This window comes from Mobula birostris, chromosome 5 (genome assembly GCF_030028105.1).
Source record: "Mobula birostris isolate sMobBir1 chromosome 5, sMobBir1.hap1, whole genome shotgun sequence".
NCBI lineage: Eukaryota > Metazoa > Chordata > Chondrichthyes > Myliobatiformes > Myliobatidae > Mobula > Mobula birostris.
In genome coordinates this window covers 3,383,498-3,401,629 of record NC_092374.1, presented here as the reverse complement: position 1 = coordinate 3,401,629, position 18,132 = coordinate 3,383,498, and the positions used below count along the sequence as shown (strand labels likewise).

Here is an 18,132-nt window from a genome sequence, read left to right as displayed (position 1 = left end):
CCAACTGAGACGAGAGTTTATCTGCTTCTTCACTGAAAGGCAGGGAAATGTCTCTGAGATCTTCCTGTTCAGCAGACATGTCCCCTCATTACAAAAGAGATGAGGAAGTTTTAGAGAGGGTACAGAGATTTACCAGGCTACTGCCTAGATTGGAGAGCGTGTCTTGTACAATTACACAAGCTCTTTGGTGAGAAGGAGGATGAGAGGTGAAAATATTGGTGTATGAGATAAAAGGCATAGATCAAGTTGGCAGCCAGCACCTTTTTCCAAGGGCAGAAATGGGTAATACAAAGGAGCATAAATTTAAGGTGTTTGGAAGAAAGTATAAGAGGGGATGTCGAAGTCAGATTGTTTTACAGAAAGTGGAACACGTTGCCAGGAGTGGTGGTGGAAGCAGATACATTAGGGATTCTTGGATAGGCACACGGATGGAAGGAAAATGGAGGGCTATGTGGGAGGAAAGGGCTAGATTGATCTTAAAGTGGGTTAAAAGGTCGGCACAACATCATGGGCTGAAGTGCCTGTACTGTGCTGAGTTCTACATGACAGGTGGCTGAAAGGCTGGTTTCCGGTTCTCTCACAGCTGATGGAATGGGTTTTAAATGCTGGTCATATTCTGCAGAAACCCTTCATTCAAGTCACTGCCAAGCCAGCTCTCACTGACCAGGCCTCATGCCTTCCTTACCTGCTGCAGCTGGGCAATCAGCAGTGAACATCCCCACGTCTGATGTTCTGATGGGGGGAAGGTCACTGATGAAGATGGCTGGGCCTAGGACACTCTACTGAGGACCTCCTGCAGTGATATTCTGGGCTGGGGCTGGACCTCAAACACCAGCACCCACTTTCCTCTGGGGCTTTACCTTCCTTCAAGCATTGGAATGTTTTCCCACTGATGCCATTCGGCTCTCAGGCCTGCTTTCCCATATAACAAGGTGATGGCCTATCTAATCTTGACTTCAGCATGACTTCTCACTCTCCCCACATACCTGAGGTTCAAATGTCCATCTCAACTTTGAAATGGCCCAGCACCTACACAAGAGCAACTTCATCCACTAAAGCAAGAATTCCCAGTGGCCAAACATTTCAATTCCAATCCACATTTCCATTCCAAGTCCTCTTTCACAATGAGACCACTCTCAATGAGGGGCAACACCTCATATTCTGTCTAGGTAGCCTCCAGTCTGAAAGCATGAACATCCAACTTCCAGCAATCTTTTCTCTCCCCCTTCCCTCTTCTTCAATTCCCTACTCTGGCCTCTTACCTCTTTTCCTCAACTGCCTATCACCTCCCACTGGATCCCCTTCCCCTTCCCTTTCTCCCATGGTCAACTTTGCGAAAAGATTCCTTTCTCTCCAGCCCTTTACTACTTCTCCTCACTTGCCTATCACATCACAGTTTCTTAGTTCATCCTCCTTCCCCCACCCATCTGGCTTCATCTGTCACCTTCTGGCTTATGCACCTTATTATTCTGAAAATCTTCCCTTTCTCTTCCCGGTCCAAAACATTGACCGTTTATTCACTTCCATGGATGCTGTTCGGCCTGCAGAGTTCCTCCAGCAATCTGTGTGTCTGGCTCTGAAACTAGAGTCCGAGGATCTAGGGGGGAGAGGAGAGGGGAGACAGGGGATCTGGGGGAGAGGAGAGGGGAGACAGGGGATCTGGGGGGAGAGGAGAGGGGAGACAGGGGATATGGGGGGAGAGGAGAGGGGAGACAGGGGATCTGGGGGGAGAGGAGAGGGGAGACAGGGGATCTGGGGGGTAGAGGAGAGGGGAGACAGGGGATCTGGGGGGTGGTGTGGGGAAATGGAATCGGGGGGGGACAAGGAATTTGGAGGGATGAAGGTGGGTGACGGGATCCAGGGAGTGGTGTAGAGAGACAGGGAAACTCAGGGGTGGAGAGGCAAGAGAGGATCTCGAGAGTGGAGAGGGGAGACAAGGGATCTGGGTGGTGAAAATGGGAGACAGGGGATCTGGGTGGTGAAGATGGGAGACAAGGGATCTGGGTGGTGAAGATGGAAGACAGGGGATCTGGGTGGTGAAGATGGGAGATGGGGATCTGAGTAGTGAAGATAGGAGACAAGGGATCTGGGTGGTGAAGATGGGAGACAGGAATCTGAGTGGTGAAGATGGGAGACAGGGATCTGAGAGGTGGAGAGAGGAGACGAGACAGTTTCTGCAATGTAGATAGGGGAGACGGGAGATCTCCGTTTGACCAATCTATTGGAGTTTTTCGAGGAGGTTACCAGGAAAGTGGATGAAGGGAAGGCAGTGGATATTGTCTACATGGACTTCAGTAAGGCCTTTGACAAGGTCCCGCATGGGAGGTTAGTTAGGAAAATTCAGTCGCTAGGTATACATGGAGAGGTGGTAAATTGGATTAGACATTGGCTCAATGGAAGAAGCCAAAGAGTGGTAGTAGAGAATTGCTTCTCCGAGTGGAGGCCTGTGACTAGTGCTGTGCCACAGGGATCAGTGCTGGGTCCATTGTTATTTGTCATCTATATCAATGATCTGGATGATAATGTGGTAAATTGGATCAGCAAATTTGCTGATGATACAAAGATTGGAGGTGTAGTAGACAGTGAGGAAGGTTTTCAGAGCCTGCAGAGGGACTTGGACCAGCTGGAAAAATGGGCTGAAAAATGGCAGATGGAGTTTAATACAGACAAGTGTGAGGTATTGCACGTTGGAAGGACAAACCAAGGTAGAACATACAGGGTTAATGGTAAGGCACTGAGAAGTGCAGTAGCACAGAGGGATCTGGGAATACAGATACAAAATTCCCTAAAAGTGGCGTCACAGGTAGATAGGGTCGTAAAGAGAGCTTTTGGTACATTGGCCTTTATTAATCAAAGTATTGAGTATAACAGCTGGAATGTTATGATGAGGTTGTATAAGGCATTGGTGAGGCTGAATCTGGAGTATTGTGTTCAGTTTTGGTCACCAAATTACAGGAAGGATATAAATAAGGTTGAAAGAGTGCAGAGAAGGTTTACAAGGATGTTGCCGGGGCTTGAGAAACTCAGTTATAGAGAAAGGTTGAATAGGTTAGGACTTTATTCCCTGGAGCATAGAAGAATGAGGGGAGATTTGATAGACGTATATAAAATTATGATGGGTATAGATAGAGTGAATGCAAGCAGGCTTTTTCCACTGAGGCAAGGGGAGAAAAAAACCAGAGGACATGGGTTAAGGGTGAGGGGGGAAAAGTTTAAAGGGAACATTGGGGGGGGGGGCTTCTTCACACAGAGAGTGGTGGGAGTATGGAATGAGCTGCCAGACGAGGTGGTAAATGCGGGTTCTTTTTTAACACTTAAGAATAAATTGGACAGATACATAGATGGGAGGTGTATGGAGGGATATGGTCTGTGTGCAGGTCAGTGGTACTAGGCAGAAAATGGTTCGGCACAGCCAAGAAGGGCCAAAGGGCCTGTTTCTGTGCTGTAGTTTTTCTATGGTTTCTATCTGGGTGGTGAAGATGGGAGACGGGGATCTGAGGGGTGGAGAGAGGAGACGAGACAGGATCTGCAGTGGAGACGGGAAAAAGGGGATCTGGGTGGTGGAGATGGGAGTCAAGGGATCTGAGGGGAGACGGGATCGGGGAGGAGGAGAGGAAGCAGGTGGTGCAGAGGGGAGACAGTGGAACTAGGGGATGGAGAGTGGAGGGGAATGGGGATCTGGGAGGTGGTGGTGAAGGCAGACAGGAGAACTGGGGAGATGGAGCAGGTAGACTGGGGATTGGAGGTGGCGGGGGCAAAGAGGGGCACAGGGGATCTGAGGGCAGGAGAGGGGAGCCAGATCTGTAAGGCTAGAGAGTGGAGACAGGGGATCGCCTGGGGGTTGGGGGGGGGGGAGAGGGGTGACAGGGATCTGGGAAGGAGGAGGGGTGGGCAACAGCAGACCTGGGGGCTGGGGAAGAGAGACAGGATCTGTGAGGTGGAGAGAGGAGACAGGAGATGTCGGGGTGGAGAGGGGAGGCAGAAGATCTGGGCGTGGAGATGGGAGACAGGTGGATAGGGTAGGATTTGGGAGTGGGAAAGGGGAGATAGGGGATCTGGGAAAGTGGTGGGGGGGAAGACAGCGGATCTGGGGTTTGGAGAGGAGAGATGGAACTTGCAAGGTAGAGATAGGAGATTTGCATGGTGCAGAGAAGGTTCACAAGATTGATTCCAGAGATGAGGAGGGACTGAGTCACCTGGGACTGTACTTGCTGAAATTCAGAATGAGAGGAAATCTCGTAGAAACATATAAAATTATGAAAGGGATAGACAAGATAGAGGCAAAAAAGTTGTTTCCACTAGTAGGTGAGACTAGAACTAGGGCACATAGCCTCAAGATTTCGGGGGAGTAGATTTTGAACATAGAAACATAGAAAATAGGTGCAGGAGTAGGCCATTCGGCCCTTCAAGCCTGCACCGCCATTCAGTATGATCATGGCTGATCATCCAACTCAGAACCCTGTACCTGCCTTCTCTCCATACCCCTGATCCCTTTAGCCACAAGGGCCATATCTAACTCCCTCTTAAATATAGCCAATGAACTGGCCTCAACTGTTTCCTGTGGCAGAGAATTCCACAGATTCACCACTCTCTGTGTGAAGTTTCTCCTCATCTCGGTCCTAAAAGGCTTCCCCTTTATCCTCAAACTGTGACCCCTCGTTCTGGACTTCCCCAACATCAGGAACAATCTTCCTGCATCTAGCCTGTCCAATTCTTTTAGGATTTTATACGTTTCAGTAAGATCCCCCCTCAATCTTCTAAATTCCAACGAGTATAAGCCTAGTCGATCCAGTCATTCATCATATGAAAGTCCTGCCACCCCAGGAATCAATCTGGTGAACCTTCTTTGTACTCCCTCTATGGAAAGAATGTCTTTCCTCAGATTAAGGGACCAAAACTGCACACAATACTCCAGGTGTGGTCTCACCAAACCCTTGTACAACTGCAGTAGTATCTCCCTGCTCCTGTACTCGAATCCTCTTGCTATGAATGCCAGCATACCATTCGCCTTTTTCATCGCCTGCTGTACCTGCATGCCCACTTTCAATAACTGGTGTATAATGACACCCAGGTCTCGTTGCACCTCCCCTTTTCCTAATCGGCCACCATTCAGATAATAATCTGTTTTCCTATTTTTGCCACCAAAGTGGATAACTTCACATTTATCCACATTAAATTGCATCTGCCATGAATTTGCCCACTCACCTAACCTATCCAAGTCACCCTGCATCCTCTTAGCATCCTCCTCACAGCTAACACTGCCGCTCAGCTTTGTGTCATCCGCAAACTTGGAGATGCTGCATTTAATTCCCTCGTCTAAGTCATTAATATATATTGTAAACAACTGGGGTCCCAGCACTGAGCCTTGCGGTACCCCACTAGTCACTGCCTGCCATTCTGAAAAGGTCCCGTTTATTCCCACTCTTTGCTTCCTGTCTGCCAACCAATACTCTATCCACATCAATACCATACCCCAATACCGTGTGCTTTAAGTTTGCACACTAATCTCCTGTGTGGAACCTTGTCAAAAGCCTTTTGAAAATCCAAGTATACCACATCCACTGGTTCTGCCCTATCCATTCAACTAGTTACATCCTCAAAAAATTCTATGAGGTTCGTCAGACATGATTTTCCTTTCACAAATCCATGCTGACTTCGTCTGATGATTTCACCGTTTTCCAAATGTGCTGTTATCACATCTTTGATGACTGACTCTAGCAGTTTCCCCACCACCGATGTCAGGCTAACCGGTCTATAATTCCCTGGTTTCTCTCTCTCTCCTTTTTTAAAAAGTGGGGTTACATTAGCCACCCTCCAATCCTCAGGAACTAACCCAGAATCTAAAGAGTTTTGAAAAATTATCACTAATGCATCCACTATTTCTAGGGCTACTTCCTTAAGCACTCTGGGATGCAGACCATCTGGCCCTGGGGATTTATCTGCCTTTAATCCCTTCAATTTACTAACACCACTTCCCTACTAACATGTATTTCCCTCAGTTCCTCCATCTCACTAGACCCTCGGTCCCCTACTATTTCCGGAAGATTATTTATGTCCTTAGTGAAGACAGAACCAAAGTAGTTATTCAATTGGTCTGCCATGTCCTTGCTCCCCATAATCAATTCACCTGTTTCTGACTGTAAGGGACCTACATTTGTCTTAACCAATCTTTTTCTTTTCACATATCTATAAAAGCTTTTACAGTCAGTTTTTATGTTCCCTACCAGCTTTCTGTCATAATCTTTTTTCCCTTTCCTAATTAAGCCCTTTGTCCTCCTCTGCTGGACTCTGAATTTCTCCCAGTCCTCAGGTGAGCCGCTTTTTCTGGCTAATTTGTAACGGAGATGAGGAGGAACTGCTTTTCCCAGAGAGTGGTGAATCTGTGAATTTCCTGCCTGATGAAGCAGTGGAGGCTACCTCAGAAAATATATTTAAGACAGCCTTGGATAGATTTTTGTATAGTAGGGGAATTAATAGGTGGAGATGAGTCCATGGCCAGATCAGCCATGATCTTATTGAATGGCGGAGCAGGCTTGACAGGCCAGACTGCCGACTCCTGCTCCTATTTCTTACGTTCTTATCTTCTTAAGAGACAGGAGAGACAGGGGATCTGGGGATGGAGAGGAAAAATGGGATCTAGGAGATGGAGAGGGGAAACGGGATCTGGGGATGGAGAGGGGAGACAGGATCTGGGGATGGAGAGGGGAGACAGGATCTGGGGATGGAGAGGAGAGACAGGATCTGGGGATGGAGAGGAGAGACAGGATCTGGGGATGGAGAAGGGAAACAGGATGTGGAGATGGAGAGGGGAGACAGGATCTGGGGTGGAGAGGGGAGACAGGGGATCTGTAGAAAGGGGAGATGGGGATCTTGAGGGAGGTGTAGGGGACACAGATGATCTGGGTTTGGGGAGGGGAGGCAGGAAATTTGGGGTTGGAGAGGGGAGTCGGGATCCGGGGGGTGGAGAGGGGAAACAGGAGATGGGGGGTGGAGAGGGGAAACAGGAGATGGGGATGGAGAGGAGAGACAGGATCTGGGGATGGAGAAGGGAAACAGGATGTGGAGATGGAGAGGGGAGACAGGAGATCTGTAGAAAGGGGAGATGGGGATCTTGAGGGAGGTGTAGGGGACACAGATGATCTGGGTTTGGGGAGGGGAGGCAGGAAATTTGGGGTTGGAGAGGGGAGTCGGGATCCGGGGGGTGGAGAGGGGAAACAGGAGATGGGGGGTGGAGAGGGGAAACAGGAGATGGGGATGGAGAGGGGAGACAGGATCTGGGGTGGAGAGGGGAGACAGGGATCGGGAGGTTGGAAAGAAGAGACAGCAGATCTGTGGGAGAGACAGGGGATCTGGACCATGCAGAACAGAAATGAGGATCTGGCAGGTGGAGAGGGGAGAGAGATGCAAGGGCTTCGAGGTGAGACGGAAAATCTCTCGGACTGAGAAGGGAGACGGGATCTGGGAAGATCGAGGGGGAGACAGGAGATCAGGGGTTGGAGAGGGGAGACGGGAATCTGTGGGAGAGACAGGATATGGGGTTTGCAGAACAGAGGTGGGTATCTGGCTGGGAATGGAGGGTGAGGACAGGGAATGGGATGGGGAGTACCGGAATTCCGGGCTGTGCATTGGGATTGCAGGGGTACGGGGGAGGGGTAACGGCAGATCCGGGGGTTGGTGGGAGTTGCGATCGCCCATCTCCCCACCCAAACCCCCAAGTGCCCCCTCGCACCCTCAGTCCTCCCGTCTCCCCTCCCGCACCCTCAGTCCTCCCGCCGACTCACCGCCGCCTCGCAACCTCTCCGGCGGGAGGGAGTCAGCCTGGCAACCGCCAACGAGCCGGCGGTGCGTCACGGCAAGAGCGTCGCCGGGAACCCGCCGGAGGACCAGTGACGGGAGGACTGGGGGTGGGCGGACGGTGGTGTTGCCGGGTGGGTGATGGGCAGGGGTGGATGAGCGAGAGGGAGTGTGGGGGGGGGGAGCGGGAAGGAAATGGGGGAGGGGGAAGGGAATGGGGAGAGTGGAAGAGGGGGAAGGGAATGGGGAGTGTGGGGGAGGAGGAAGGGAATGGGGACTGTGTGGGAGGGGGAAGGGAATAGGGAGTGTGGGGGAGGGGAGAGAATGGGGAGGGGGAAGGGAATGGTGAGTGTGGGGGAGGGGGAAGGGAATGGGGAGTGTGGGGGAGAGAATGGGGAAAGTGGGGGAGGGGAGAGAATGGGGAGTATGGAAGGGAGGAAGGGAATAGGGAGTGTGGGGGAGAGAATGGGGAGTGTGGGGGGAGAGAATGGGGAATGTGGGGGAGGGGAGGGAATGGGGGTGTGGGGGAGGGAATGGGGGTGTGGGGGGAGAGAATGGGGAGTGTGGGGGAGAGAATGGGGAGTATGGGGGAGGGAGAGGGAATGGGGGTGTCGGGGAGGGGGAAGGGAATGGGGACTGGGGGAGGGGGAAGGGAATGGGGACTGTGGGAGGGGGAAGTGAATGGGGAGTGTGGGGGAGGGGAGTGGGGAGAGGAGATTTGGGAGTAGGGAGAGGGTGGTGGCGGCGTGACAGGAAGTGGATGTTTGTGGAAGGGGAATGGGGGATTGGGTGGGGGTGGGGAGGTTTAAGAGTGGCTGGTGTTGGTGGGGTGACAGTGAGGTGCAGGAAGGGTTAAATGGAGGGGGCGGGTGAGGAGTATTTGGGTGAGATGGCAGGGATTGCGGTGCAGGGGATGGGAGTTACAGGTACTGGGAACCTGGAGCAACGCATTGACTCCCGGAGGAGATCAGCAGGCTAAGCGGACCGTCCTGGTGCAGAATGTTGCCTGACACACTGTCCCACTCTCCCTCCACCGGCATCTTGTTTTGGGAGGAGGGAAGGGAGCATTCCCTCAGTCTGGGCCCCTGATTGCCATGGCGACACATGGCTTAGAGCGCTGATATGTCTGGCACTTCCCATCCCTCAACATTACACTCCTCCACACTGTTCCTCCATCCCATCCCTTCTTCACTCCTCCACGCCCGTTCCTCCATCTCATTCCTCAACGTTACACTCCTCCATGCCCATTCCTCCATCCCATCCCTTCTTCATTCCTCCACGCCATTCCTCCATCCCATCCCTTCTTCACTCCTCCACGCCCGTCCCTCCATCCCATCCCTCAACCTTGACCTTGCCTCACAGAATGCTACAACAGACAGACTGGCCCTTTGGCCCATCTGCTCTGTGCCCGGCTGTTAATCTGCCCTGTCCCACTGGCCTGTACCAGGACCGTCGCCCTCCATATTCCTCCCATCCATGTACCTCATCGAGTTTCTCTTAAACGTTGAAATCAAACCCACATCCACCATTTCCGCAGACAGCTCGTTCCACACTCTCAACATCCTTTGAGAGGAGAAGTTCCCGTCAGGGTCCCTTTAAGTATTTCACCCTTCACCCTTGACCCATAACGTCTGGTTGTAGTCTCACCCAACTTCAGAGGAAAAGCCTGCTTGCATTTACCCTATCTATACCGCTCATCATTTTGTTTATCTCTATCAAATCTCTTCTCATTCTGCTACACTCCAGGGAGTAAAGTCCTAACCTATTTAACCCTTCCCTATCACTCACGGAGAGCATTCTAACTATTTGCAACACCATTAGGTTTGGAGAGTGGGGCTCTGCACAGGATCAGAAAAAGCTGCAGAAAGTTAAAACCTCAGCCATCCCCTTCATGGATGCTCGCCTCCCCAGCGTACAGGACACTTTCAAAAGGCGAGGCCTCAAAAAGACGGCATCCATCATTAAGGACCCCATTATGCAGGACACGTCCTCTTCTCATTGCTACCATCAGGGAGGAGCTACAGGAGCCTGAAGGCCCACACTCGATGGTTCAGGTACAGCTTCTTCCTCTGCACCATCAGATTCCTCAGCGGACAAAGAACCAATGAACACTACCTCTATTTTTGCACTGCTTATTTAATTTTTAATATATATTTACTGTAATTTGTGGTATATCTTTATGTCTTGCAATCTGCTGATGTCACAACACAACAAATTTCAGGACGTATGTCCGTGATCGTAAACCTGATTCAGATTCAGATTCGCCTGCCCCAGCAAGGGCTGCCCGCTGACCTGGAACAATGCAGATAAACGACCCACACCTCTCATTCCCCCACCCACCCTAACCCTCCAACATTACTATATGACTCTTGCCATGATCAGTCCAGCCCTAGATCCTGTCTGCAGTCCACCCTTAGCCCGAGGTTGCAGAGTCCCCACCTGCTCCACGGGGTTGGCAGTACACGGGTGGCTTTGGAACACCAACGTCCAACAGAACAAAGTACAACTGGCCTGGTGTGGAAGGTCTTTATTGCTTACTGACAGAACACAAGTCGAGTATTGGTGCCGAACATCACGCAAACGCCACGAACGAGGGGACGAGAGAGGGAGAGAGAAGGACAAAATGGGGAGAGGGAAGGACGGTCGGGAGAGGGAGGAACAGGGTAGGGAGAGGGATGGGGCAGGGAGAGGGAGAAGGACAGGCTGGGGAGTGTGAGGGGGAGGGGAAAGGGTGAGGGTAGGGACAAAGAGGAAGAGCATGGAGAATAGAAGGCTGGTAGGAGAGGTAGAGGGAGGGGGAACAGGTAGACAAATGGAGGGTGTTGGGGAGCAGAAAAAGTGGGTGTAGGGATGCAGAGAGGGAGGGAACGGAGAGGGGGTGCAGAGAAAGAGGGAGGGGAGGGGATGAGGTAAGAGAAGGAGGGGTTGCAGAGGGTGTACAATGGGTGGTTAGGATGAGGAGGGACTATGGAAAGGGTGATTGGGGAAGAGGTACTGAGGGGCAGAGGTAGTTACGGAGAGGGGGGAGGTGGGAAAGTGGTTACAGAAAGAGGAGGTTAAGGAGAGTGGGCGGAAGCTATTCCGAAACTCATTGGCTGGACCACTGCTCAGTGGGTGAGATTCAGGGTCCCGGTGATTGGGCTACACAGGGTGTAGGGATGATCAGGGAGTGGGGGCTTCACTGGAGGATGGGTATGGGTATATCTCCTCTGGCTAGCAGCTCAGTGAGGATCCTGTGGTCAGGTCTCTGCTACAGTGTTGGTGGGAAGGGGCGTGGTCAGATGCTCAGGGCAGTTTCCGGGCCGCTGGACCCCAGGGTATTGGGCCAGGAAGATGTGGGGACAATGGGTACCACCCTCTGAAATGCACACATGCAGCTGACTCTGGGGAGTGATAAAGACGAGACTCTGCAGATATTGGAAATCCAGAGAAGAAGGGTTTCACCCCAAAATGTTAACAGTTTATCTCTCTGCATAGATGCTGCCTGATGTGCTAAGCTTCTCCAGCATTTTGTGAGTGTTGGGGAGTGAGCTGTCTGTGGGATCAGACTGCATTTTTCCTGCCCCCCCACCCTCACTGTGTCTTGTACAGGTTTGACATGGTGATGTATGACTCGTCAGAGGGGGGAGCAGGAACCTGGGTGAGGGGACAGTTCAGGCCCCCAGCCTGGGCCTCGGCAGGTCTCCTGTGATCTGGTACACACGGGGAGGGATCCTGGGTCACAGAGAAGGGCGAAAAGCAGCTCGTCGGCTCCGAAGGCTGGGCCCACTCATCCTGGGAGCCTGTGGTGTCCTGCTGGCCCTGGTCTGAGGTGCTATCCGGCCCATCCACTGGTTCCACAGCAGTCTGCATCAGCAGTTTCCTCTCCGGGTCCGGGCTGCCGTCTCCAGCTGTCTCCGTGGGCAGGTCTGGGTAGGGGTAGCAGTGCCAGGGCCACACCCCCTTCACTGCCATCATGTCCACCCTGTTCTCCGTCACCTCCAGGAAGTGGCCGGGGTCAAAGCTCACCTCTGCCGCCTGCAACAGAAATGGGACGCTCAGTGCCACGTGGGACCCACTGTACCAGATGTCAGGGCTGTCGGAGGACTCTCGCTTCTCACTGCCACCATCGAGGGGGAGGTACAGGAGCCCGAAGACCCACCATGTAAGTGCAATTGCGAAGAAAGCACAACAGGGCCTCTACTTCCTTATGAGTCCACAGAGCAGACATCCCACCTCTCCCAGAACTTCTGGGAGTCTCCCGCATATTGATACTGGCTCACTGATGCCCGCAAATTATATACAATATCACGGAAATCAATTTTTTTGAGAGCCAGCGAGAGAAAAGCAAGAGAGAGCGCGAGAGAGGGAGCGAGAGCGCGCCATAGCAGAGTGTTCCAAAAAAAAAAATAAAACGTACGTCACCCCAGACTACACTAGGTGTACCCCTGCCTAATAGTGGTCAAAATAATGACAGTGTTGCTCGCTGCACTGTTTGCAACAGTGACTCTTCTATTGCCCATGGTGGGTTAAGACTGTAAAAGACATGTTGAGGTGAGTTTAACAGGTGTCATTCGTTCATTAGCATAGCTAACGTTATTTAAACTAGCTGGCTGGCTGCTAAGGAGCTGCTCTATTGCAGACATCCCACCTGTCCGGGAAGTCTCCCACAAATTGATGGTGCTACCTCCCTGAAATGAGTTTTTGCAGGGTGGGATGCCTGACAGAGATTTCATACGATATCAAAAACTTGGACAAGCTTCTATAGATGTGTAATGGAGAGTGTATTGACTGGCTGTATCACGGCCTGGTATTGGGAACACCAATGCCCTTGAACAAAAAGTAGTGGTTTCAGCCTAGTACATCATGAGTAAAGCCCTCCCAACCACTGAGCGCATTTACATGAAACACTGTCGTAGGAAAGCAGCATCCATCATCAGAGATCCCCGCACCCAGGCCATGCTCCTTTCTCACAGCTGCCATCAGGAAGAAGGTACAGGAGCCTCAGGACATGCATCACCGGGTTCAGGAGCAGTGCCCACCCCTCAACCATCAGGCTCTTGAACTAAAGGGGATAACTACACTCACTTGCACATCTGTTGAATTGTTCCCTTAATTATTGAATTAGTAATCTCACTTTACAGACTCTATCTTGTTATTTTATGCTCTTGTTATTTATTGCTATTTATGTATATTAGTGTATGCAGTTTGTTGTCTTCTGCATTCTACTTGATCTTTCTAATTTTTTTAGTCAGAGGGTGGTGAATCTGTGGAATTTGTTGCCACGGGCGGCAGTGGAGGCCAAGTCATTGGGTGTATTTAAGGCAGAGATTGATAGGTATCTGAGTAGCCAGGGCATCAAAGGTTATGGTGAGAAGGCGAGGGAGTGGGACTAAATGGGAGAATGGATCAGCTCATGATAAAATGGCGGAGCAGACTCAATGGGCTGAATGGCTGACTTCTTCTCCTTTGTCTTATGGTCTTTCATTGATCCTGTTATCGTTACTATTCTATAGATTTGCCACAGGAAAATGAATCTCAGGGGTTGTCTGTGGTAACATACTGCAAACATAGGCTAGTAATAAAATTTACTTTGAACTTTGAACTCAGTGCATCAGGAATGGTTCTTTCCCTCAGCTATCAGACATCTGAATATATAATGAACGTTACCTCACCAGTTTTTCCTTTTTTTTGCTCTCCATTTGCACTATTTATTTGATATAATTTATATGTATTTCTTACTATAATTTATAGTTTTAATTATTATGTATTGCAATGTACTGCTGCAAAAACAAAAAATTTCACAAAATTTGCTGGTGATATTAAACCTGATTCTGATTGAAGGCCAGGGACAGTGTGGGGCTGATTCAGAGCTCCAGGGACAGTCAGGAAAAGAAGTGAGGCTGGTCCTCAAGACAAAGGGGGAAGGCCAATTCCAGTCATAGGACAATATCTGGGAGGGGGTGGGATGGGAGCATCTGCTCAATGGAAATTCCTACTGAAAGGCCCAGATAGACTGGAAGTGCAGAGGGTGTTTTCTACAGTGGGAGAGCCTAGGACCAGAGGGTACAGCCTCAGAACAGAGCCATGTCCATTTAGAACAGTGATGAGGAGGGATGGTCGATGTGTGGGATTCATTGCCACAGGCGGTTGTGAAGGCCAAGTCACTGGGTGTATTCAAAGGCAAGGTTAATAGATTCTTGATTATTAAGAGAGTCAAAGTTTATGGGGAGAAGGCAGGGGAACGTGGTTGAAAGGGATAATAAATCAGCCCCGGTGGGATGAACAGCCTAATTCTGCTCCGATCTCTTACGGTCTGACTGTTGTTGAAAGCATGTCTGATAAATGGAGGTGTTTATGGGCGAGGTAGCAAGAGTTCAGATTCAGCACGTAACTGAGAGTAAGACACAGAGATGATAAGATTGGGGAAGTTTAGTTAATGAAGGCTGTTGAAGGTTTGATCAGGAAGTGAAGGAAGCGGGTGTCAAATTGAGTTTATTGTCATGTGCAATGAATCAGGATTATTATCACCGACATACATCATGAAATTTGTTTTGTAGCAAAACAAGTCTGCAGAGCAAATCTGCACATTGCATCATATAAGCAGCATTCACAAGAAAAACAGATATGCCTGGAAGCTACAGGCTGGCGGACCTCACACCAGTTGTTGTTGACTCCGAGAGATGGGACTCTCTCAAGTGGAGTGTAGAAAGGCTTTTGACAAGTGCCCATGTGGACTGGGCCAGAGAATCTGAGATGTGTTGGCAAAACTGGATCTGGTAATCAGGTCCATAATTCCTAGAAAGCGGCGTCACAGGTAGAAAGGGTCATAAAGAAAGCTTCTGGCGCATTGAATACATGCGTTGAGATGTGATGTTGAAGTTGTATAACACTGATGGGACCAAATTTGGAGTTTGTGTGCGGTTCTGGTCATCTACGTACAGGGAAGATATCTTATTAAATTTACAAGGATGTTGTTGGAACTTGAGGACTTGAGTTGTAGGAAAATGTTGAATAGGTTAGAACATTATTCCCTAGAATAAAGAAGGCTGATGGAAGATTTGATAGAGGTATACAAGATTATGAGTGGTACAGATAGGATAAAGGTAAACAGGCATTTTTCACTGAAGTCCGGTGAGACTACAACTAAACGTCATGGGTTAAGGGTGAAAGGTGAAAAGTTTAAGGGAAGCATGAGGGGAAGCTTCACGCAGAGGGTGGTGAAAATATGGGAAAAGCTGCCAGCGGAAATGGAGAAATACGGGTTGATTTCAACATTTAAGAGAAATTTGGCTTGGTACATGGATGAGGGATATGGAAGGCTTTGACCCAGGTGAAGGTCAATGGGATAAGGACAAGGCAATATCCTTGTAAATTTTCTCTGAACTCTTTCAATCTTGTAGATGTCTTCCCCGTAGGTAGGTGACCAGAACTGCACACAATACTCCAAATTTGGTCTCACCAATGTCTTCTACAACTTCAACATAACATCCTAACATCCCAATAGTTTGGCACAGACTAGATGGGCCGAAGGGCCTGTTTCTGTGCTACAGCTCTCTATGATTCTACGGATGGTAAATTGTTTGGGTGATTGAGTGGGGAGAGTAGTAGTGCAGGGTTACCCTGCTGGGAAGTCTGTACCACAGGCATCAATCTCGTATCAGGGTGTAGGTGAACGGTAGGTCTGCTGATGGCGTGAAAGCTGTTGGTGACATAGACAGTGAATAAGTTGTTTGATAGAACGACAGAGAACTGAGGGATAGTTATGAAGAATGACGGTGGATAGTAGTTCATCCCAACTTGCGTGAGGTAATGCATTTTAAGTTTTCTGTACATATACAGTAACTGGCAAAGAGGTGAGAAGCAGCACACACAAAATGCTGGAAGAACTCAGCAGGCCAGGCAGCATCTATGGAAAAGAGTACAGTTGACATTTCGGACGAGACCCTTCTGCAGGACTGGAAAAAAAAGATGAGGAGGAGATTTAAAAGGTAGGTGGAGGGGAGAGAGAAACTGGGAGGGGGTAAGATGAAGTAAATAGATGGGAAGTTGATTGGTGAAAGAGATACAGGGCTGGAGAAGGGGGAGTCTGATAGGTGAGGATAGAAGGCCGTGGAAGAAAGAAATGTCGACTGTGCTTTTTTCCATAGATGCTGCCTGGCCTGTTGAGTTCCTCCAGCGTTTCGCGTCTATTACTTGGATTTCCAGCATTTGCAGATTTTCTCCTGTCTGTGAAGGAGATGACAGAGAGACTCTGGGGTGCAAGTTCATCGCTCCCTGAAGGTGATGGCACAGGTAGACAAGATGGTGAAGGGTACAGTTAGCCTGTTTGCATTCACAGCTCTAGGCACTGAGTATTGGAGTTGGGATATCACATTGCAACGGCATGGAGCACAATAGATTCTGCAGATGCTGGAAATCTTGAGGAACACACACAAAATGCTGGTCGAACTCCGCAGGTCAGGCAGCATCTATGGAGGGGAATAAATAGTCTAACATTTCGGGCTGAGACCTTTCATCAGGATTGGAAACGAAAGGGGAAGAATAAGAAGTGGGGGGGGGAGCAGAAAGAGCACAAGCCGACAGGTGATGGGTAAGACAAGGTGACTTCTCCTTCGGGTTTGGACTCCTTCCTCTCCCCCCCCCCCACCCCAATATTCTGGCTTGTTTGCCCTTCCTCTCCAGTCCTGACGAAGAGTCTCGTCAGGTCAGACAGTGTCTATGGAGGGGAATAAATGACTATTGATTCTCCTCCATAGACGACAGTGTCTGACCTGCTGAGTTCTGTGTGTTGGAATATTGGTTGACTGCACTGGGAGTATCAGATACTGTTCTGGTCAGTGCACTACGGGACAGAACATGGCAGCAATAGAGTGCAGGAGAGACTCCCCAGGAGGGTGCCTGGAATGAGAGCTTTGGTTCAAAGGAGAGATTGCGCAGTCTAGGTTTGTTCTCACTGGGTAAGGGAAGCTGAAGACTGAGCTTATTGAGGTTTGTAAAGTTATAAGGTGTCTCTGGAGGCCTCCTGGGAACAGTAAACACTGCAGGAGAGTGTCGGGACACAGGATGGAAGTTCAAATTTGAGATCTACAAAAATAATCTGAAGATATGTTAATAAAATTTCTGAAGAAGCCAGGCCTTTAGAAACGACAGCTGGGACTCACCTTGTTGGAGCTGGTGTACAACTGTTTTTGAGCTTTCTTAGGGTTGGGAATCTGAGGCCAAATATAAGGCTTGATCCTGGAAAGAGAAGAAATTAACAGCCATAGTGTGGATAGGAGGGACGTAACTACTGTCCCACACAGGTTCCACTCACTGTTACACTCAGGTCCCATCCAACATCCCTCGCAAATCCCACCCACCGTCCTACACAGATCCCACCCACCATTCCACATGGGTCTCACCCACGGTCCCAAACGGGCTCCACCCACTCTGTCCCACACAGGTCACACCATAATCCCACACGGGCCCCACCCACTGTCCCTCACAGATTCCACCTGCTGTCCCACACAGGTCCCACAATAATCCCACACGGGCCCCACCCACTGTCCCACACAGGTCCCACACACAGACCCACACAGATTCCACCCACTGTCCCACACAGAACTCCCCCCACCGTCCTACATGGGTCCTACCCATTGTCCCACACAGACCCACACAGCTCCCACCACAATCCCACATGAGCCCCACCCACTGTCCCTCACAGATTCCACCCACTCTCCCACACAGGTACCACGCACAGACCCACACAGTTCCCACACGCCCCCCACCACCAGTCCATACGGTTCCCACCCATAGTCCCACGGGTCCCACCCACAGACCCACACAGGCCTACGCTGGTCCCACACACAGTCCCACACGGGTCCCATCCACATACCGAAAGAGGGGTTTGAGGAGTCATTGGGCAGTGGGAAGGATTTTGGTGGGTTTGGGGAGTCAGTGGGCTGAGGGGGAATTTCGGTGGGTTTGACGAGTCAGTGGGCTGATGGGGGATTTTGGTGGGTTTGGGGAGTCAGTGGGCTGAGGGGGAATTTCGGTGGGTTTGACGAGTCAGTGGGCTGATGGGGGATTTTGGTGGGTTTGGGCATGTCGGTGGATTTGAGGAGTCAGTGGGCTGAGGAGGGATTTCGGTGGGTTTGGGGGGTCAGTGGGCTGAGAGGGAATTTTGGTGGGTTTGGGGAGTCAGTGGGCTGAGGGGGGATATCGGTGGGTTTGACGAGTCAGTGGGCTGAGGGAGGGATTTCGGTGGGTTTGGGGAGTCAGTGGGCTGAGGGGGGATTTCGGTGGGTTTGTGGGGTCAGTGAGCTGAGGGGGGATTTCGGTGGGTTTGGGGAGTCACTGGCCTGAGGAGGGATTTTG

At 50.4% G+C, this 18,132-nt stretch overlaps 2 protein-coding genes across 3 annotated transcripts in view; both read right to left on the bottom strand.

The window, feature by feature from the left end:
• cplane1 (ciliogenesis and planar polarity effector 1) overlaps positions 1-7,847 on the bottom strand; it is a 311,037-nt gene extending 303,190 nt beyond the window's left edge. For both annotated transcript variants that reach the window (XM_072257500.1, XM_072257501.1), the window contains exon 1: positions 7,782-7,847. The gene's annotated coding sequence lies outside the window, so the exon portion shown is untranslated. The remainder of the gene's footprint in view (positions 1-7,781) is intronic.
• Positions 7,848-10,306: 2,459 nt separating this feature from the next.
• Positions 10,307-18,132, bottom strand: part of il7r (interleukin 7 receptor) — a 47,686-nt gene continuing 39,860 nt past the window's right edge. The window contains exons 7-8 of the mRNA XM_072257498.1: positions 16,938-17,013; positions 10,307-11,811 (exon numbers count right to left, since the gene is read on the bottom strand). Of these exons, the coding sequence (XP_072113599.1) occupies positions 11,368-11,811; positions 16,938-17,013 (520 nt within the window). The 3' untranslated portion in view covers positions 10,307-11,367. The remainder of the gene's footprint in view (positions 11,812-16,937; positions 17,014-18,132) is intronic.